The sequence below is a fragment of the Ochotona curzoniae genome, unplaced genomic scaffold (assembly GCF_017591425.1).
Source record: "Ochotona curzoniae isolate NIBS_2020 unplaced genomic scaffold, NIBS_Ocur_1.0 scaffold_4506, whole genome shotgun sequence".
Classification (NCBI taxonomy): Eukaryota; Metazoa; Chordata; class Mammalia; order Lagomorpha; family Ochotonidae; genus Ochotona; species Ochotona curzoniae.
This window is the reverse complement of record NW_024467119.1, coordinates 78,129,229-78,150,259: the sequence shown is the minus strand read 5'-3', so window position 1 is coordinate 78,150,259 and position 21,031 is coordinate 78,129,229. Positions and strand designations below refer to the sequence as shown.

General features: G+C 54.6%; 1 protein-coding gene across 2 annotated transcripts in view; it reads left to right on the top strand.

The window, feature by feature from the left end:
• Nucleotides 1–20,709, top strand: part of GATB (glutamyl-tRNA amidotransferase subunit B) — a 74,078-nt gene extending 53,369 nt beyond the window's left edge. Inside the window, exons 10-13 of one of the 2 annotated variants that reach the window (XM_040966823.1) lie at nt 8,581–8,714; nt 14,392–14,470; nt 18,950–19,084; nt 20,067–20,709. In XM_040966823.1, coding sequence (XP_040822757.1) covers nt 8,581–8,714; nt 14,392–14,470; nt 18,950–19,084; nt 20,067–20,213 — 495 coding nt within the window. In that variant the 3' untranslated portion in view covers nt 20,214–20,709. The remainder of the gene's footprint in view (nt 1–8,580; nt 8,715–14,391; nt 14,471–18,949; nt 19,085–20,066) is intronic. The other variant, XM_040966824.1, reaches the window with a different exon arrangement.
• Nucleotides 20,710–21,031: the final 322 nt, after the last annotated feature.

The following is a 21,031-nucleotide window of genomic DNA, read 5'->3' as shown; positions in this document are numbered from 1 at the left end:
GTAGTAGGAACCTGAATAAGAACGAGAGAGCACTCCTGGAGAAATGTGGGCATCCTCCGTGACAGCTGAACTGCCGCGCCGCCTGCCTACTCTAGGAATTCTATATTTTAGCTTGATTGCTGATATTTATAGAGTCCTATACCTTAGCCTCTTGCATACTAAGTGCCACTTGAATGCATGGATGGATAGATGGATGGAAGCGTGAATGGGGTACTGTTTTAGTGCCCATGAAAATCCTGGGGGATGCATCCCCATTTCCAGAGGTCATTTGCATAAACTGCCTTTTGACAGCTCAGCAAATCATAACATTGTTCATGCTTTTTTCGTTTGGTCTTTGAGCAAGAGATCATGAAATACTACTTCAGACTTGCCACATACCATGACCATGAGCAACTCACTGGGCTCTCTGACTCTTAAATCCTCAACTGGTTCCTTTGGAGCATTAAATCAAATCTAGAAATCTACCTTCTGATGGGTAGACTAGAAGCTCACGGAGCTTAGGAATGAAGAGCTTGGGTCCTGAGGTCTAGCTAGCTGGGTGACTCGGCCTTGCTTGGGCGGTTCCTGAATCCTGGAGGTTCTGTGTTCTCACCTATCAAAGGGCACACGCTGTGCTGAGGGCTGCCAGGAGGAGGCATCAGAAAATGCCCTGCTGCTGCCAACCACAGTGTGCACTGTGAGCAAGCAGCCTCTCCCGTGCGCTGCCTAGGCAGTCGGCCCTGACTAAGGAAGGAATGGAGTTAGGAAGAGATGCCCCGACAGAAACTGGCCTGCGACAGCTTGGCTAAGAAAGATGCACATACAGGGTGTGTGTGTGTGTGTGTGTGTGTGCGCGCGCACTCCAGCGGTTGGGATACCCGTGTCTTCCATCAAGGGATAGCACCAAGCAGAAATGAGAGTTCCAGTTCATTGCTGTTCAGGTTTTATTTTATTAGCTGAGAAAAGGAGAGTTGTTGTGTTCGTGCTTTTCATTGGTGTGTCATTCAGCACAGTCATGTGATACAGGTTCCTCTGGACTACTTCCGTGGGGCAGGAAGATCCCGGGATGCACTATAAAAGCAGGAAAGATGCTGTCCACTAAAAGGGGGGAACATTGTGTCTTGTTTTCCAAGTGGGTTGCTTCCCACTTGGAAGCAACCCACTTGGAAAACAGGGAAGCAAGGTCAGAAAAACCCTGCAAGCTCTCCTTTGCAGGTTTCACTTACTGGGTTTCTACACGGCTCTTTATTTACACTCACTTTTGCTATTCCCTCCATCGACTTCCAGGTCTGGATGCTTATGTTAGATTTCCACCATGGTCTCCGCAGCCCTACCTGCTGGCTCACCACTCTCCACCTCCTATGATACCGTGCAGAGGCTGCATCATTGTCTGTACAACCTTTCCTCCCACTTCCTGTTGGAGTAGGTCCCAGGATTAGGGAGCACCAGGTGTCCCAAAGAGCTAGGTTGTTGGTGGTGCTGATCTTGCTGGAACCTGTTGGCTGTTAGGTCTGAGGGCCTCACGGGCCATTTTGACCTGTACAATGCCATAGTCGGTATTATTTTCTCCTGGGACCAGTGCAATGCAGTGAGTTCAGTGAGTTTTCGCCAAGCTCAGCACATGCGCAATTCACTGTTGTCCCCTGCATTCTTAAATTATTTACTACACTGTAAGAAATGGCGCCTGATGTGCCACTACTAGAATTCTTAATCTGCCGGCCGTCAGATCTGAGAGCTACCCGGGCCTGTCTTGGATGGAACCTGTAGGATGCCATGTTGTTGCAGTTCACTGAGCCAGAAATGAGTTCACTCCCAGCTCCATGCACGCACAGACCTGCCCCATAGCCCTTGCCTCCTTAAACAACATGGTGCCTGATAAGGCTCTAGGGGGGTGTACTGGGCTGTGCAATCCACCCTGTTACTGCACTGCCCATCTGTGACCTGCTGCTCTGTCTCCTTTCCTGATCAAATCAAACAGACCAGAAGGACGGACAATTCTTTGTCTCAGATCACCTCTGGAGCTCCCGGTAAACATCCCTTCCCACCTGGTTGCTGATAGAGTTCAGATCACCATTTGCTGAATGCTGCTGGGGTATCAGTCACTGCATCACCACACCGTTGTGCCCGCTGCTTTCCTGGTTCTGTCAGTCTCCAGGTACCCCTCTGCTGTTCTGTCCTGTTTCCTGGAATGTGCCCTCTTTGCTTCATACTGGCTAATATTTCTCTGTCTGTTTAAACGTGTCCTTACCCTATTCCACCATCTTGATTCTCACTACTTACTGCCTTACTTGTTCAGCATTCCAGCAAGTGTAGTTGGCTTCCCCTGTCTCAGTCATCACAGAGCATCTTCACCCAAGGCAGGGCCGGAGGATGACGGACGGACCTGGCGCCGCGTGTCCTTCAGTCTTGGCACACGGCAGCAGGCGGTGTGTGAAGCAGTGTGTGACACCTCCTGTGCTGCACACCCCCGCTTAGTGCTTCAGGAGGGCTGGTTGTGCTTGGCACCAGGGCCTCGTGCCTCCAGTGCAGGCACGGAAGCTTTGCCAGGTTGCTGCATAGCCCGCATAGGGAAATGGAACACAGAAAAAGGAACAAAGTTTCTTCTAAATCCTGCCCTTGATATTTAGGAACTGAGAGGGCCCTGCCAGGGCAGCCGGGGCTATTACTCTCCCAATTAAAAGAAGGGAGGATGGCAGGATGGCACGCTCACCTGCAAGATGCCATTGTGTCTTTTAGAAGCTTGGAATAGAGATTTGCAGACTTCCAGGACCATGGTGCCAAGGAAGAAGGGCAGGCACAGCCAGCCACATGCTGCCCCAGGGCCTCGAGGGCCACAGGGACCTGAGTGAGTGTGCAGGGGGGAGTGTGGTTGCCCTGTCACACGAGTGTGCCTGTTCTATATCCAGCCTTGAAACGTGTCAGCTCACCTAAACAGCTTCATTTTCTCCAACCAGCTCTTCCCCATTTAAAGTCATAATCCTTTTGTTTCTGACATCACAGCAAAGGTTACGATGTCTCCGAGGAACAGAATGGCAGAAAAGCAATCACAACAACCATTGGCTCTTAAATGGATTGTTGTTCGTGAATTTGGCTCTAAATCCCTAGTCAGCAACAAATGGCCCGATTTTCTTTCTGGATGAATTGCCTATAAACTAATGATAAATCGCCATGTATCCCATATTTAGTACTCTGCCTTAAAGCTAATAGTTTGAAATAGTATCGGAAACCATATTGACTGGCTTGAGGCTGCCCCATCTCAGAGAGGTGTAAAGCATTCCCCTTCTAACCATTGTTGAAGGAAAATCCATTTGGCCAACATTGCTGTGCACCATATTTCAGCACCATGCAGTTTTCAAAATTGATTTTATTTTTCATTTTCCACCACTTGGTAGCTTGAGGGTGTGTGGACGATGAACTCCGCACACATTGTGTTGTGGTAAAGTTGAACGGAAGGTGCATCTCCCAATTGTGTCCCTGCACTGCCAGCAAGGCCCCGTCTTTCAGGTGCAGGGGACAGGCGGCTGGCCGGAGCCGGGAGGGCACTCTGGGCTGTGCGCCATCTGGATGGAGAAAGTGTAAGGAGTGACAATGCTAGGTGCTCAGTCTCAGGGACCCACAGGAGCTTCTGTCCCCAAGCCACCCCAAAGCCCAGTTTCCTCTTTGTGCAGTTTTCTTTTTGGGCAGATCTCGGAGGAGACAAGCAGGTCCCCACAGCCATTCAGCACCATTGCTGTCATCAGGCTACAGCCCAGAAGCTTCTCCCCTACGCTGGGACTGTTGGGCAGTTGTGGCTGTAGGGACACTAAACTGTGTCCCAAAACCATCGATGGACTTACCACTAGCATACTTCCTGTGTCCCCTCATGGCAGATCGTGTTCCTTGACCATGTCCATCTGCTGACAACTTCTCTTAGCTCAGTTATTTGTATTTTGATTATCCAAGGGGCATTCCACTTCCCAAACTGGTCCCCACACACCCCACCCTCCAACACACACATCTCACCCAGAGTCAGTGCCTCTCAGAGAATGTAAACTCGTCTACACTTCCTCCCTGAAAGGCACTGGTGGCCCGGCTTGCTGCAGGATAGGTCTGAGTGTGCTTCCAGAGACCACGCTAAGGCAGCTGTGGGCCATTCTGCTTGGATCTTAGGGGCTTCCCAGGCTACCAAGAAGCCAGCGTGGGAATCGTGAGGGAACGAACTCAAGCCCTCAACCTCTAGTTAAGTGCCCTCAGCACGGGCTGCAGGACCTACCCTGCCCCATGGGTCAGTTCAGAGCTTGTGCAGGTGCCCTGATCCTGCAGATGGCAGCAACAAAGCCTGGTTTGCTATCTGGAGAGACCCCAGTGGAGGGGCACGTCTCCTTCACCAACCTCCAGCACCCTCCAGCGCCGGTGAACTCCCTGTCATGTCCCCACAAGGAGCACTTGCCCCAAAAGTTTTACAGCTGAGCCTGTTTCCAGGAACCTCAGCCACTGTCCCCCAACTTTTGTGCCATGGAGGATGGATGTAGTGCTGGTTTTGACCTGAGAGAGCTGTGTCCTGTTGAAACCACTGCCACTCAGGATACAGGGTTAGGTGGAGCCGCCCTTGTTGCGGGTGGTGTGCCCTGTTAGGTATAAACCTGCTGCTGAGTAACGCATGTCAGGGCATCAGGGTGCAAAACCATAAAATACAACACACTCACCCCCAAAACCACATGAGAAATCATGGGCTTCGTCTTGATGCATCGGTAGGTATTGGAGAACTCTGTGGGCTCAGGGGGGCTCTGGCCACTGTCCCACCCCTGGGTGCCTGGGATGGCACAGGCAATGTGTGTGATGCTGTCTTCCTGTCTGGCTGGGGACAGGTATGTGTGTGTGTGTGTGTTGAGCACTACATGGCTTGATGTACATTGGCAAAAGTAGAAGATACACTTGCCATTTTCTTCTTAAGCTAATTGCAAAGCTTTTGTAACACCTAAAAAAAATGCACTGTGTTGGAAAGGCAGTTACTGAGGATGAAGGCGAGAAAGAGAAAGGTCTTCTGTCAACTGGTTCACTCCACCAAATGGCCACAATGGCCAGGGCTAGGCCTGTCCGAAGCTAAAGGAACTAGGAGCTCCCTCTGAGTCTCCCATGTGGGAGGCCAGGGCCCACGCAATAGGGCTGCCATCTGCTGCATTCCAAGGTGCATTAGCAGGGAGCTGGATCAGAAGTAGAACAGCTGGGACAGACACAAAAAGCTCCCATAAGGAATGCGGGTGTTGCAGGCCACGCTTTACGCACTAAGCCACACCACTGTCCCTGCAGCCACTTTAATATCATGACTGTCTTTGAGCAGCTGGCAGCTGTGGAATAAATAATGGGGAGGTTCATCTTCCGACGTGCTCATTTCTTGATGATTGCTCACTTTGGTCTCCAGAGAGGCGGGCAGTCAGAGGCCATTGCATGTGCTCAGTGAAGCAGAAGTTTGACTCTGAGCTCCTCTGCTTTCTTGCTTTGTGACCTCAAGCAAGTTAGTGCAGAGGGCATGGGCAGGATTGAAGGAACTTGTAGAAAGAAAGCACTTTAGAACAGTACACAGCACCTTTGTAACCACTGCCGTTGTGTAACATTCTTGTCATTGCCATCATCGTTAGTAGTAGTGGTAGCTGCTGCCATGTCCAGCTGCCCACTCCGTGTCTAATGGGTGGGCAGGCTGTGCTACTGGGAGCCTACCCCCAGCCCAGGCTTCCACTCGGGGCTCCAGCAGCTGCCAGGATTCTCCCTGCCACATAACCAGCTATTGTTCGCCTGCCTTTTCATCAGTCTGCTTCTGGGTAGCTGTCTCTAGCAAACTGTATTCTGCTTACAAATATAGTGCAGCCTCATGTCAGGCCTCCGTTAGGCGTGTGACTTAGAACAACAGTTGCGGTGGAAAAATCAACCTTCATCCTCTGCCAACTTGAAGGCCTCCTCCTCCTTCCTCTGAGGGGAGAATGCAGGGGAAGCTTGGGCGGGGCTGCTGCAAGGGCCCTCTGTGGGGCCCATTGAGGTCCCATCCCTCAGGGCAGGTGGAGCAGAGGAAGAGGGCATCCCTCAGCCTTGCCTCCCGCCCTTGTGGATCAGTCGACAAAGCCATTAGTAACTAAGGCTTCCTGTTAGCATCTTAAGAGGCTGACCCTGCATTGACTCCAAATGTAATTGAGTGCTTTGGGGAAATTCGATTAAATATGAAAAAGATGCTTCCTGGTCATGAAGCCGTACAGCTGTCTGATGTTTTACAAAAGAGACCGCTTCTCCCCACCACGTCCGTGGGCTCTGAAGGGACAGTTAGACCTGTCACGTGTGGGATGGATCAGCGCTCAGCCGAACGCCTGCTTTTTGCGGAGGTTTCTCAGGCCCCTAAAACAGTGGCTCTTGTGTATCACTCTTGCCTAGGATTTTTCTGGAAGGGAATTACTGTGTTTCTCAGCAAACCAGATGGTGGCACTGACAGGCCCACCAGAGACCTCTGAGAGCTATGCCAAGTGTATTGGCATTTGCCAGTCTCCTAGAAAAACTAAGATAACTAGAAAACGAGACCGTGTGTGTGTGTTCGTTCCCTGGTGACAAACAGGCCTGTGCTGTAGCGGCCAGTGCAGGCCATGTGTGTGGCCAGCTCTCACCGATCCATCACCCTTCGGGCAACAGCAGTTGTGGCCACTCAGCCTCCTCCAGGCCCAGCCCCTGCTGCTCACCCCACTGCACTCCCCCACACTCCCGTCACAGACTTCACATCCGCTTTCAGTCGTGGCTGGAAGTCACAAATGCCCTAGTGAGGTACACGGCTTCAGCTCCAAGAGGCCTCAGCACAGCACAGACACAAAATCGACAACCAGAAATCTGACTTGCCATGGTATCTGTCCCCCGGAAGAGCTACCCAAGGGGATGGGGTGGAAATTCATCACGTCTCAGCAGCCACGCTGAGCTTGTACGTTCAGACGCAGTGTGCAATGCTTCTAGATGGGTCAGGGAAAAGCTCGCCTCAGCAAGGCCTAGAGCCCACCTCCTGCCAGCGGCTGCCACCTGCGGGCCAGCGGTCTGGGCTGGAACCAAGGGAATGCGGCCCGTGGGCAGTGAAGGGGATAGTGGTTTTCAGCCTCAGGGATTTGCGAACCATCACGGAAGTTGGAAGACGTCCTTGATGGGCAGAACTTCCTCTCTGTGTTGCCTGGATCTGCCTTCATCTGTAGTCAGCCCAAGTGGCCTTTACCCTGGTGTAGCGAGAGCAGAGTCACCGCGTCGGCTTGCAAAGGAGATGCAAGAGATGAATATGGGATTTTGCAGTAGGCTTGTCACCAGAGAGCTGATCTGTGACAGAGGGCATGTAGGTTTTTTTTCCCCTCATTATTATGGAATTTCTTCAGCCACTGTGTGCTGTGTATATATTACAGCTGCTATGGTAGCTGAACTCGGAGGGCGGTTTGGTAAGGATGTCTGGTTCCCCCAACCCCCAGGATCTTATTTCTCTAGAAAGTTTTTTTGGTTGATGAAGGGTCATGCGGGACAGGGGGTGGGAGCAGCTTTAGCTATCTGTGAACTTGGAATGCTTCAGGGAAAGTATCGCTCGAGTGGCATTTCAGCGGGTGTGGGAAATCCGCTAATGACAACAGTACCTTTGCACTTAGAAACTACAGCGTCCCCCTGGGAGTGGCACAGGCTTTTATTTTTCTTACACAATACCCAGGGAAGACTTAGCTAGGTCTCTTGGTTCTGCCACAGGGATGTGACTTGAGTGCCTCGTTACTCCTGCACGGTGACATGGAAACTCCGGTGTTTGAGGGTGGATGTGGTTCCCGTGTGACGTAACCAGACATCCCCAGGTGGTGGGAAATGTTGCATCTCTTTACGCCGCCACAGCCCTGACTCAGCACTGCTCACACAGGGAGCACGGGCCGTGCGGCTCTGGTCCAGGCAGGGGTGAGGACATACAGCTGGCTGCTACCGCGGGCAGGACGAGGCAGGGCTGGCTGTCCTGAGCATGGCCCAGGAAGTCTGGGAGCCGGCTGCTCTCCACGTGGGGTTGGCCTCACTGGGCCACGTGTGCCCAAATCCTTCTGCATTTTCAAAACGTGCCAGAACCATTCCTGCCTGCCTCTTAAGATGCCCTGGAGAGGAATATAGTTCCTTGTCCGGCTTTTCCAGAAGCAGAGCATCCTCCTGGCTCCTCCTTCCTTTTGCTCTTCCCTTTCTCTCTGACCACCCCTGGGACACGGTCAAGGACAGGACCTGGAAAGGGAAAGGGCCTTGAACCTAGGCCCTGTTTGCAGCTCCAGGCTGAAGGCCACAGCCCTGGCTGGCCCCGGGCACAGAGAACCTTGGGGACTGGGGGACCTCGCTGACCTCGGGTTATCCAAGTCAAGGCTCTCCCAGGTGGCTCGCTCCTCTGAGGGAGAGGCTTTGTTAGTGCACAGCAGCCTCTTCCTAAAAGCAAGGAGAATTTTCTGGTGACACCGGGATGTGCAGCACGGGAAGAGTGGCTGTATTTAAGGAGGCGGGGGCGAGGGAGGGCAGTGCTCAGATTTGCTGATCTTTCATTTTGGGGGGAGTTTTTATGTAATTCGTTTTCTTTTTTTTTTTTTTTTTCTTTTTCCTTCACAGAATGAAGTTGGGCTACTGGAGTTCTTCCAAAATGTGATAAAAGAAACTAGGGCAGAGCCAAAAAAGGTGACTGGCTGGGTCCTCAACACTTTCCTGGGCTATTTAAAGCAGCAGAACCTCGCCGTCAGTGAGAGGTGAGTGCAGCCCGGGCCTCCTGCCTCCTTTGATCCCGGCCCCTGTAGTCCAGAAGCCACCGAACTAGGGCAGCTAGGCTCTGTGTTCAGCTCCCTCGGGACTCCAGACACGACAGCAACCCCTCCCCACCCCCTGTGACCTCCAGAGTCTAAAAATGCTCTCCGACCCCTCCAAAAATACAAAACCTCCCACACCACACCATGTCCTTCGCACTGTGCAAAGAGGCTGGCCACTCCAAGATGAGTAAAACTAGGGAGGCGGGTCCTTGCAGGGGACTCAGGCCTGAGAGAAGTGCCTGGCAGGCAGGCAGGCAGCGACCCAGCATGCCCCACTTCTGCTGGAGCCATACACAGGGGCTGCAGGTGCACGCCACAGGGCAAGGAGCAAGCAAGGCCTGCCCAGGGAGGGGGCTGCTGGGGCCCAGCTCAAGAGCGAGTACAAGCATGTCGGGGGACCCAGGACAAGCCAGAGCTGGTGAGACAGGCAGGTGCAGGGGAGCAAGGCTGCGAGGAAGGCTGGAGCCACATGGGGGACCCGTGGGAGCCTTTGCCAAGATCCCAGGTTGTCCCCAGCCCCACACTGGTGGCATTCGGAGCTCCTGAGTGGGCTGAGGCTTAAACAGCACACGCTGCTCTCCCACAGTCCCAGAAGTCCAAGATGGTGGAGCAGGCTGCTCTGTCTCCTGGCTTGTAGCTGGCCTTGTTCAAGGTGGGAGAAGCAGAGAAATCAGTTCTGCAGCCCCCTTGTGTGGACTCTGAGCCCATCACACAGCCTCGGCCAGGCAGCTCAGCCCAACCCAATGGCCCACCCAAGGCACCCATTTCCCATCACCCTCGTGTCAAAGGGTCAGGGCTTTGGTCTGTGCACTCGAGGGGCACACAAGCATTCAGTCCTATGCCGGGCAGCAGAGCAGAGGCTGGTCTTCTCTCAGGGCCACTGGTGAGCAATGCCCAGGCACTTGGGCCGCTGGCACAGTGTCTAGATTTCATGCCCAGACAACAACAGGAAGTGGTGGCACGTCCTCTGGCTAGAGGAGCTCCAGGAGGAGGGACGAGCTTAGAGGAAGTGAGGGGAGGCACCACCACATCCCCTTCTGAACAAGGCCGAGTTTGAGCTGCTCATGGGGCAGGCCTCGCCCTGGCTCAGGGGTGACCCGTGTAGGAGAGGGGTGGGTCTGCAGCTCGCAGCAGGCAGGGAGGCATGAGGGAGCGCTCTAAGGAACCCATGTTCCACCCGAGTTTTCTCACCCTCTGCCATGCGCTGAGCCGGGAGAAGGGTAGGTGCAGGCCCTGTCCCGGAGAGCTGACTTAGAGACACCTGATAGCAGAGCCGTGGTGGCCGGTCCCCAAGAGGGAACAGCAGTAAGAGCTAAGCCAGGCCTGGGCCCTGGCAAAGGGGGAGGACAATTGGCCAGCAGAGTCCGCCAGGTCACAGCCTTCCAGGTGCAGGAAACAGCGTGTGTGAGCCTCCTGAGGGGAGCCTGGGCGCGAGGCTGTGGCAGTGCAGACCCACACTCCAGGGTAAACGTGCACTTGGCTGCAAATTAGGAGTATCTGACATCTGCACATGACCTCAGCGTCAGACAGATGGCGCAGGAGGCAGTTTCTGGCAAGCAAGGACAGCTGAAGGAGGAAGCTGGGGCTCCTGGCATGTCCGAGCAGCAAGGGAGCAGGCCGAGGGGAGAGAAGTATGCTGGGGATCAGGACAGAGGTGGTGTCACAGCCACTAGGGACAGGGCACGCTGTGAGAAGGGGACAGCTGGCGAGGGCGTGGACAGTGAATGAGACTCCCATGGGGCCTCCAGGTAGGTGGCAGCACCCTTGTCTGAGCGGTCTCCCGGCCCAGGACGGGTGGGTGGAGACAGACACTCACTGACAGGAGGTTCTAGCAGGTGCTGACTTAGAGATTAGCTGTGCAGCGTCAGCCTCACACTTGGCCTCCCGCACTCCGTGCGTGCCCCCAGGCGTCCGTGTGGCCCCTGACTTTGCTCCCAGCTGTGACTTGTCACTGAAACCCCCTCTACTATCCAGCACACCATGGCCAGTAGCAGAAGCTGTCCCTAGAGAGGTAATGGAGGAGACACAGTCGCAGGGCTCCCACGGCACTCAGGGAAGGCTGCGGGGGACAAAGCAAGCGTCAGAGAGCAAGCACAGTCCCGAACAGGAGGAACATGGCTGCTCGGAGCCGAGGCTGCAGGAAGGCTCAGAGGGGAAGCTGATTGCTCACCGGGCCATAGCTGGGTGGTGAGGCTGGGCACGTGATGGAATCAGAATGCCAGAGGTGGAAGGGCATGGGGGCTCGGCTGTGGACCTGTGAGGTGCCTGCCCAGCATGGGTCAACAGGTCATGTTTGGAGAAGAGCAGGGGCTGGTGGGTCCCCTGGGGTCGCCACCACGTAGCATCAGTGTTTAATTCGGGGAAGAAAGGCCTGCTCCCTGCTTTAAAACTGGATTGACCTATGGAGGAGCACGCAGCTGAGAGGGGCGTGTGTCAGGCTGCACTAATCCAGGAAGACACATGTTTGAGCTTCAAGAGAATACACAAAGCTTTTGGCTCTAAGCACAGGGCGTTCCATTTTGTTGATTGTTTTCATGGAGCTGCTGAAGGTTAATCGTGGAAATCTTTTAGGTGCATCTGGTTCAACTCTTTACCTAGCAGAAGGGGGCCCTGAGGTCGTGAGAGAAGAGGTGACTTCCTGACGCCAAGGCCCCTAAGTGAGGTCGATTTTTCTGTGGTAGGTTGTGGAGTAGGGGCTTCACTTAGCAACCATCTTGGTGGTTGCTAAATGAGCAGAGAGAAGAATTAACCTGCTGTGTCAACTTGGAACTCTTGATATTTACCCAGACTATTTATTAGCACTGGAGTTTCAAGAACCCAGAGGGCACCCATTTCTAGACACGGGTTAGCTTAACAGGTTACGGAGACCAGCCTGGCTTCCATGGCCCTCCCCACCCAGGGAATATGGCTGGCACGAGGCTTTGGGGATGCAGGCAGAGATCCGGGATCCAGCATGCCTGAGGCCAGGAGGGCTTCCCAGTTTGGACTTTGTTCTCAGCATCCCTAATCTGATAATCTGAAATCCAAAATGCCCAGGATTATGGAACTTTCTGGACATCAGCATGCTGAACTGAGAAAGTGCTAGCTTTTGGAGTGTTTTAGAGTTTGGATTTTTGGATTTGCAGCGGGCACTTAGGCAGGACAGGTGCTGACTTGGCTCCCCTGGGATAGCAGCACAGGTTAGACTGAATGTGTGGGGGCAACAGCGGGGGAGCCAGACTGTGAAGTTTGAGTCCAATTTAGAACAAGGGGTCACAAGCTGTGGCCTATGGCCTTGCTGCATGTGGCCCTGTGGCCTGTGGCCTGAGGCCCAGCAGCCGGGTTCATTTCTCTGTCACAAGCGTGGCCCTGGCGCTTCTGCAGCTCATGTGTGCAGCATGCAGGCATCCCATGAGCACTGTGGTGATGCCGAGATCACTGAGAAGTCCCAGGCTGGATGGGTGTGTGGGGAGGCCTCGCTGTGGGCGCTGACAACCTCCTGAATTCAGGCCACAAGAGGAATTTCCCTAAGACCTGGTGTTGGTAGCTACTGGCAGTCCTGCGTCCTTTATGTCATTGATGTGATCTGAAAGTGGCTTCCTAAAATTCATGTGTCCTCCCCATGAAGTCAGGGCATTGGCAGATGGGAGAGGAGTTAGGGCCTGCAGGCGGAGCCTCCTGAGTGATGTTGGTACCGTAGGCTGAGACTGCAGGGCCAGTGCCCTCCTGCCATGCTCTGAGGACATGGCCTGGTGGCACAAGCACTGAGAAAGCTGGCCCTGGGCATACACTGACCTAAGTGCCTAGGGCTTGCACTCACAGCCTCCAGGGCTGGGGTCTGTGCGCTGTCATAGCAGTCCCGGTGCCTCCTGTGGCCACTGGAGCCCTGTCTTGTGCCTGTTCTAGGAAGGCAGGCAGCCCTTGGTGTGTGCCATGGGCTGCACATGCAGTCAGTGCCAGGAGGTGATGGGCCAGCATGTCTGGCAGGCTTGGGAACATCCCCACAGCCCTAAGCTTCAGCAGACCCTTACTCCTTGGCACTTGTTGGTGCCAAGGGGAGATTGGGAAGGATGCTGGTCTACTTTGCAGCCTTCTGCCCCTCTGCCCTCCACGATTTCTTCCAAGTGGCCCACAGAGGATCCAGGCACCAGCTCAGGAATGCTGGGTGCCCTGCCCACTGCTTTGTCCCTAGCTTGAACAGAGCAGCGGCTGAGGGAGGTAAGCAGCCTTGGTTCTCAGCCGGGTGGAAGCAGTGAGCCTGACCAGGACTGTGTGTAGGTTGGGAATTTAAGGGAGCCTGCCCGAGGGCTGCTTGGTGTTATGTAAGAGCTTTCAAAGAAGTGTATCTTGAGTGCTGGGGCCTTCATTTACATACCCCGACGCGCTATTTATAAGTCGCCCCTTTGTGTTTACAGCAGTCCCCTAAGGCCCCAGACAGCATATCACCGGCTGGTGACACGCATTTGGTAGTAGTGGACAGCGTGTCTGTAACCGGGTGCTGTGTTCAGTTTCCCGCTTTTATATCATGCCATTTTAGCATGATATAAGGCAGGTCGCAGATCCAGGGCCCCTGTGAGGCCCCCAACCCTCGTGACCTGCAGAGGACAGAGCGTGGGGGGACGAGGAGGACAGGGATGAATGAGGAGGTGGCTGCAGCCACCTTGTTCCCTCCCAGAAAATCTCTTTACAACGGCAAGGAATTGATGCTTGCATAGAATCCCGTAGAAATGTGGCTGGTTCAGCTCTTTTGTTTCAAGTAATTTTTAGGCTGTTCTTTCAGTCAAAACTATTTAATTAATGTATTTTTTTCCCTTTTCTCATTGTAGTTCATGAATTTTTTTTTGCAGCCCCTGCTTTTTCTTACTAATTGCCCTAAGCAGCTGTTTGTTGCTGCAGTTTCTGTCTAGCATCCATTATTGTTGGAAGTAAAATAAAAAAGACATTAGTCCCCAAAACTTGGAATAGCCTAAAATGCAAAGTTAAATAGAGCAGAGCCTAGTCGGTATGTTGTTTTCACACCAAGCATGAATCTAATCTTTTTTTGTTTTAAAGATGTGTTGATTTTTTTTTTAAGATTTATTTTTATTATTTTTTATTGGAAAGGCGGATATACAGAGAGGAGAGACAGAGAGGAAGATCTTCTGTCCGATGATTCACTCCCCAAGTGAGCCGCAACGGCCGATACTATGCCAATCTGAAGCCAGGAGCCTCTTCCGGGTCTCCCACGCGGGTGCAGGGTCCCAAAGCTTTGGGCCGTCCGATTTTTATTTGAAAGAGTTACAAAGAAGGAGAGACAGAGTTCTCCACTGGTTCACTCCCCCAAGTGGCTGCAGTGGCCAGAGCTGGTTAGAAGCCAGGAGCTAGGAGCTTCTTCCGGGTCTCTCACGTGGTTGCAGGCTTGGACCTTCCCCAGGTCACAGCAGAGACCTGAATCAGAAGTAAAGTGGCCACAACTTGAACCTGCACCCAAATGGGATGCTGGTGCCACAGGCAGAAGCTTAAGTTGCTAAGCCACTGCATTACCCTGAGTCAAATCATTTAAACTTAGAGGTTGGAAGCTTTGATTTCTAAGGAACTGCTAATGAGCCCCCTGCTGATGTGAAATGCCCACTTACTTTCTCTTCTTTTTGGGGGCCACCAGTCCTGTGCCAGCCTCTGCACTCGCTGAGCTTCTCGACCTGCTGGACAGTCGGGCCATCTCGTCCACAGCAGCTAAACAGGTACGTGGGCACTTGCCCCAGCCCTGCCCACCCGGTCTCAGTGAGTGCCCACCATGAAACCCAGAGGCCGTCCTCACAGGGAGGCATCGCCCCCCTCCCCCGGTCTCCAGTGCTCGTGGGGGTGCTTCTGGGCAGAGAGGGGCATGAGTCCTCAGCAGGGCTGTGAGGCCAGCATGTGCCATGCAGGCGATGTGCAGCCTGTCTTTGCTAACGGAGGACAGTGTTGCATGACTATTCCTGAGTGTCTTCCCCCAAACGTCTGTTTATGCAAAAGCCTGGGCCTGACAGCTCGTGGCCACCAGATGCCATGTGGTCCCCCTGGCACCAAGGGCACCCGCCCCATCCCGCCTGTGTCCCCAAGTGTATCCTCAGCATGGCGAGCGGTGGCTCCTGTGCCCTCTGTGGATAAAGTGTTAGGCGTGTGCCCACTGTGAGGGAACTCAGCTGAGAAGGCAGCTGCTACCCACAAGCTGCCCAGCTGTGCCAGGTGGGTGACTCCTGGGTCCTGATTCTTGGGATGTTGAAAATGCTTCCATGTCAGGACCCAGAACCACGGGGCACACCAGCAGCTGGCTCAATGCTGCCTCAGAGATCGCCTCTGTGGGTGCCTCTGCCAAGGCTTCATGTCACATTGCCAGGGCCTTTGCGTCTGATGTGGCTGCACACAGACAGCAGGGCCAGGGGGCACAGCACACAGCATGGCTGCCTTCAGCTAGCTGGGCCGCTCTGCGGGACCCTCACTAGCTCTGCTCCGCGAACCTGGGGTGCACCTGCCAAAGGCTCCCATTCCCCTCCCCCAGGAGGCTGCCCATGCTTCTTGTAGGAGTGGCTGTGGCTTCCTAGGTGTCAGAGGAAGACAAACGTATTGTGGCAGGTCTGGATAGCCCCAGGGCAGGGAAAAATAGATGAGTACCTGGGAACTGACATGCTGTAGCATTTGAAATCAAAGAGGGGAAAAAAACTGCTTTCTTACCTATCCTGTCCCACCAAAAAAAAAGGAAAAAAAAAGGGCGGCGGGGGAGGGCTAGGCCTTGCTCAGTAAGACAGCTGCAGTGAAGACGGGGAGGGAAGTGCTGTACAAGGCAGCAGCTCGCCAGGCAGTGGTGGGGCGCTGCACCACTGGCCGCTGGCCGCGCATGTGTGTGAAGGCGCTGAGCGAATGCTGCCGCCACCGTGCAGGCAGGCCCAGCAGGAGTGTGGGAGGAAAGTGTGTCCCCGGGAGGGACTCCCACGTGGGTCACTGCCTTGGATTTTCTGAAGAAAACCACCAAGTTTCTGGTTGGCTGTGAAGAATTCGATGCAGAGCAGCAAGAAGGTACTTTCCTGCCCCCTTGAGATGCCAGCCTTGGCAGCAGGTGGACCGCGCTCCCTCCCGGCTTCTCCGCAGGCTCACCTGGGGTTAGAGAGAGAACAGCTCCTCAAACACAAGAGAAGCCAGTGTGCTGGTCTGGGCGGTTTTCTGCGTAGGATGTGTACAGTGCATTGCTGTCATCCCCCGCTCTAGAACCCCGTCACCACCCCTGGGAAGGCGGCCTGGTTCTGTGTGCCGGGAGCCCATTTCTTTTCTCTCCCTAGGCTGCACTCCCTAGGTGTGTGTGGAGACCATGCAGCGTGGGCTGTCGTGCGTGGCCCATGCAACTGCTTCACTCCCTTTTGCAACTGAACAGCTACACCACAGTTTTCCTGTCCGCACATCAGCCAAGGGCCATCTGAGTTGTTTGTGCATTTTGGCTGTTGGCTAGTGCCATTTGCAGTACATGTTCTTGAGTTCTTGGGTGCACACCTGCGGGAGCAGAGTCGTGGTCACAGGGTCCTTCTCTGTTGGATGCTAAGGGGGCCGCAGAGCCACTTGGCGCAGGGGCTGCCGCTCATTAATGCGAGGCCTGGCCTGCTGGCCTGCACTCCCTCCCCTCCTTGCCCCTGTTGCTCCTTTCCACAGTGGCCTTGCTGGCTTTGCATTTGCATTTCCCTAATGACTAATTACACTGAGCATCCTTTTGTGTCATTTTTATAATGTGCTTTTAAAAATGTGTGTAGTTTTTCTTCCAGTTAACAGAACAGTCTGAGTATGCCCTAGGGTCCTGGAACCCCAGGGGCTCCAACAGCTGACTGTTCTTCCGCTTTTCCTGCTGCTGCCTCTGCTGGACCAGAAAGTTCCCTTGTGGTGAGGCAGCCGGCAGGGCGGCGCACGCTTGGCACACACATACACACATACACGCACCCCAGCACTGGCTGTCCAAACTCCAGACTGACAGCATGCCCAGAGTGTCGCCCCATCCAGAGTGCATCCTCAAGTGCCCCACGGCTCCCATGTTGTCCTCGGTCCTTACTGCCTCTCGCCACTTGTTCCTGTCCCCAGGTGCTTCACTGCGGCAACACCACTGAGCACCCCACCTGCCCACTTTGGGGAGCAGCAGCCAGCTCTGCACACAGAGCATTCTGCTTTGTTCTTCCCTGGTCAGGATGTGGCTTGGGGGTGAGCCTGAGTGCCTCGCCAACCCTCATGGCTAAGGCCCTGGCAGCTCTGACCAGTGTAAGCCATGTGGCCCTGTCGTGCCAGCTCCTAGGTCCTCATCAGTTAGCCCAGTCTGTAGCAGCCGGGCCTGCTTCCCAGAGGGGAGGCCCAGCCTGGGCCCAAGGGCGCTGGGGAGATTGTTTATGAGCAGGGCCTTGCAGGTGCTTTGCTTCAAGCCAGGGGTTGAGATCTCACCGCTCTCTTCTTAAATGTCAGATGGTTCTGGCTAGGAACATTTTATAGGAATTTTTAAAAAATGGTCAAAATCTGGGTACCTACCAATTTGCAGTAGTTCAATTGAATTTAAAAAAAAAACCTAATATCTAGGTGATGCTTTTGTTATTACTGTTAGCATTAAATTTAATAATTGAAGAGACAAATTTTATACATTTTATGAGCAAAGCCCATGTTTGCAACACAGGACAGAAAACAAACATTGGTCACTGTGTTGACTTTCATCATTAGGAAATTGTTTTTATAGTTGACAGCATCAAGGAGGCAGGGCAGAGGGCGGGCCTGGGCTCCACACCCGGCCCTAGCCCCTGCTCAACTAGACCCTGGGACGCAGCCATGACTGCACATGTTCTTACAACACTGCCACTCTCGTGGGAGACTTGGGTGGAATTCCAGATTCCGGACTTCCACTGGCTGCTGGCAGGCATTTGGGAGGTGAACCAGCAGCTGAGAGAGCTCTGCATTTTCTAAAAGCTTTATTTGTTTGAAAACGTGACAGGGAGAGACCGATCTTCCACATGCCTCTTCACGTCCTCAGTGGCCAGGGCCAGGCCTGGCTGGGCTGAAGCCAGGAGCTCCATCCCCATCTCCCGTGTGGGAGGCAGAAATCCAAACCCCTGAACCCCCAGGCATTTTGCAAGAAGCTGGATGGGAGGCACTTAGCAGCCAGGATCTAGACTGGCCCTGTGAAAGGGGAAGGGGGCGGGGATGAGCACCTGAATGATGCCTCATTAGTAAGTGTACTGAGGGTAAGTGTACCCATTAGTAAGTGTACTGCACATATGGTGCCCCCATCCTGCCCACTGCGCTGCCTGATTTGATGCAGATCCAGTAGACAGGCTGTTCCCTTCCCTGAGCTGGGGTGCCGCTAGCCAGGGCTGGATGGCTCACGGGTCACTGCACGTGTTCCCAGGTTCTGAGCTGAGGGTGCACAGTGCCTGTGGCCGCTGTGCTAGGGACGTGTGGGCTGTGCTGTGATGGGGCCTCTGCATGGCTGTGGGCACTCCTGTCTCCCCAGCTCCAGAGCCTAGGGCTCAGCAGGGGCTGCAGGGAGACGAGCAGGGCCCACTCCCCGCAGCGCCCGCCTCAGCCATGGCTTCTGCGACAAAGTCCCTAGAACTGCTGCCTTTGAAATGTTCACATTTCCCCCCAAGTCTGATGGCTTTGAGGATCTAGTATGGGCCAAATTTTGTGTTTGTTTGTTTAGTAGAAAACCACACAGCATTGACTGTGGGCAGTCCTGCCCAGCCCTGCCTGTACGGGATAGAGGCGACAGTGACAGGTTTCCTGTTATTTCCCTTTCTGTTCTTGCTTGGCCCCCCTGGGATCCTGTCTCCCAACAAGCTGTTTCTGGTTCCTTCCTGCAAGCCAGTGCGGCCCCATCCTTCACCAGAATGTCACCTCAATTAATTAGTTCTGCAGACACGAGACAGATCTATCACAGCCCCATGCCTCCCGTCAGCAGGCGTCCTGTGAGTGAGCAGCGCCTCCCCGCCGGTGGGCTTGAGCCGGCTTGAATTGGCAAGGGCAGCGGCCGCCGGGGGCCATCCTTGGCGCTGGGCAGAAGCTGGGCATCAGGAGCCCCCAGGTCTGCAGCCACCTGCGAGGGGAGCTCTGGGGGAATCAGGAGGCCAGATGGGCAGCCAAGTTCCCTGGCCTGCAGGCTCCCGACAGGGCACTCCGGAGTGACGCCACTTCCTCCTCTTCCCCACCCCTGCCCTGCCCCGCAGGTGTTTGAGGAGCTGTGGAAGGGTGAGGGGAAGACGGCAGCGCAGATTGTACGGGACAAGCAGCTGGGATTGGTGCAGGATCCGGCGGCTCTGGAACGGCTGTGTCGCGCCACACTGGACGAACACCCCCAAGTGGTGAGGAGCATGGGCAGGGAAAGGGGAGAGGTCCTGCTGAGCCCCCAACTGCTCCTATGGAGTCATCAGCAAGCACTGCTTTTGCTGGCTTCCTACCTAATGGTCAAAAGAGATGAAGTCGGGGTGGGGGGAAGATTTTTTTTTGACCAGGAAACTGCCCCCCCCCCATGTTTACCTCCACAAGGCTGCAGTGTCAGGGTTAATTTCAGGCTCCCTAGATCCAGGCCCAAGCCTGTCCACCTGCCGTGGACCTGGCCATGGACTTCACTTGCTAAGGCAGCAACGTGACCACAGAGGGAAAAGGCTTCCACTTCCTGTCTGTTCCAGGAGGGGAAGAAGGGCAGAAGGGACGATTTTTCCCACACGGTGATGAGGGCCCTGCCCAGGAGTGTGACTGGAAGCTGCCACTGCAGGCACTGAGCCCAGCACCCGGTCACACCGTGCCACACACAGGTCATCTGGAGAGCAGCCTGTCAGTCAGTGGGTTCACTGGCATCACCTTCAGAATGGCCCGCATCTCCCCGTAAGGCAGCAGGGACAGGACAAGCTCTGTAGGGCGCTCTCGATGAGGGCAGTCAACTTGCCCCCACCCCATGCCCTCCACCTGCCTGCCTCACGGCAGCAACCCATACAGGTGTGACTGGCACTAAGAAGCCGGTGTGCCTCACCCACTGCCAAGCTGGAGGTCAGGCTCATGACCTTGGTCATGTTTTGTGGGTTTGTTTCCCAATGACTAGGTCTTCCTGCAGGCTACCCAGCTCTTACTAGACCCTGAGTTCCTCTAGGGCAACAGCATCCCTCCAGGCCTCTGGAGCCGCAGGGGGGAGTGTCCTGTTTCCCTAGGACCCGGCACAGCCCACTGGTCCCCTGGGATGGGAAGGCACCTACAACCTCCCCGGACCTTCATCTCCCCTTCTGTAGTGACCTGTAGGCCCTGGTGGTGTCCAAGTGCTCCACCTCTTACATAGCTCTCTCTCCAAAGGTGGCGGACGTGAAGGGCGGCAACCCCAAGGCCATAAACAAGCTGGTTGGGCTGGTCCGGAAAGCCACGATGAGCCGAGCAGACCCCGCCACCATCAAGCAGATCCTGGAGAAGCAGCTGTCATTGTCTCTGTCATCCACATCGTGACACTCCAGGCCTGACCAAAGACGGTCCCCCGCTCACCTCTCTGTGCACAGAACTGGCGTCTCAGCCTGGGCCTGTTCCCCTTCTGTTTTGGCCAGATGCCACTCCTGCAGACGGCCTCATGCAAGCTGCCCTCGTGTTGACACGTCGTCCAAGCTGCTGCTGACCCTAAAGCAACTGGAATGCCATGTCTCTGCCCAGTGGGGACAACTCTTTGGTGCTTAACCCCAGGGGCATGCGCCCAAGGCTGGCTGTGCTGCTTGGTGCAGGGAACAGCGAGCGAGACAGGCACTGGGGCACATGAGACCCAGGGGAGGGCAAGGAAGTAGCACAACGGAGCCAGCAACACGCGCGTTTGGTTAGGAGTGCCGAGAGCGTGGGAGGGCGGGCAGGGCGGTGGCTGCATCCACTGGGGAGGGGCGTGTGCCCTTTCAACGCCCCACGCATCCCAGCAGGCACCAGTCTGACAATAACTGAATTGTTCTTGTGACACCAGAAGTTTTCAAATAAATTTAATGAATAAAATATATACTGAAATCTCACATAAAAAATTCACTTCAAAGATTGTGCAGTTGACAACTCCCCTCCCAACTCTCAGATCAGAGAAAGATAAAAGCTGTAACATTTGTGATTTGTTTAGCTCGGAGAGAAGACAACAAACTGGTACGTTAGACCCCTGAGCCCTAGCCCGGGGACAGGAGTCCTGCAGGCGCGGGACGCAGCCCTTGGCTCGGCGTGCCTCTGTGCTCACCCACAGTGCTCACAGGCTAGCTTTGCAAATGCTGTTTTTAAAACGAGTTTGTCACACAGTGATGGCAGTA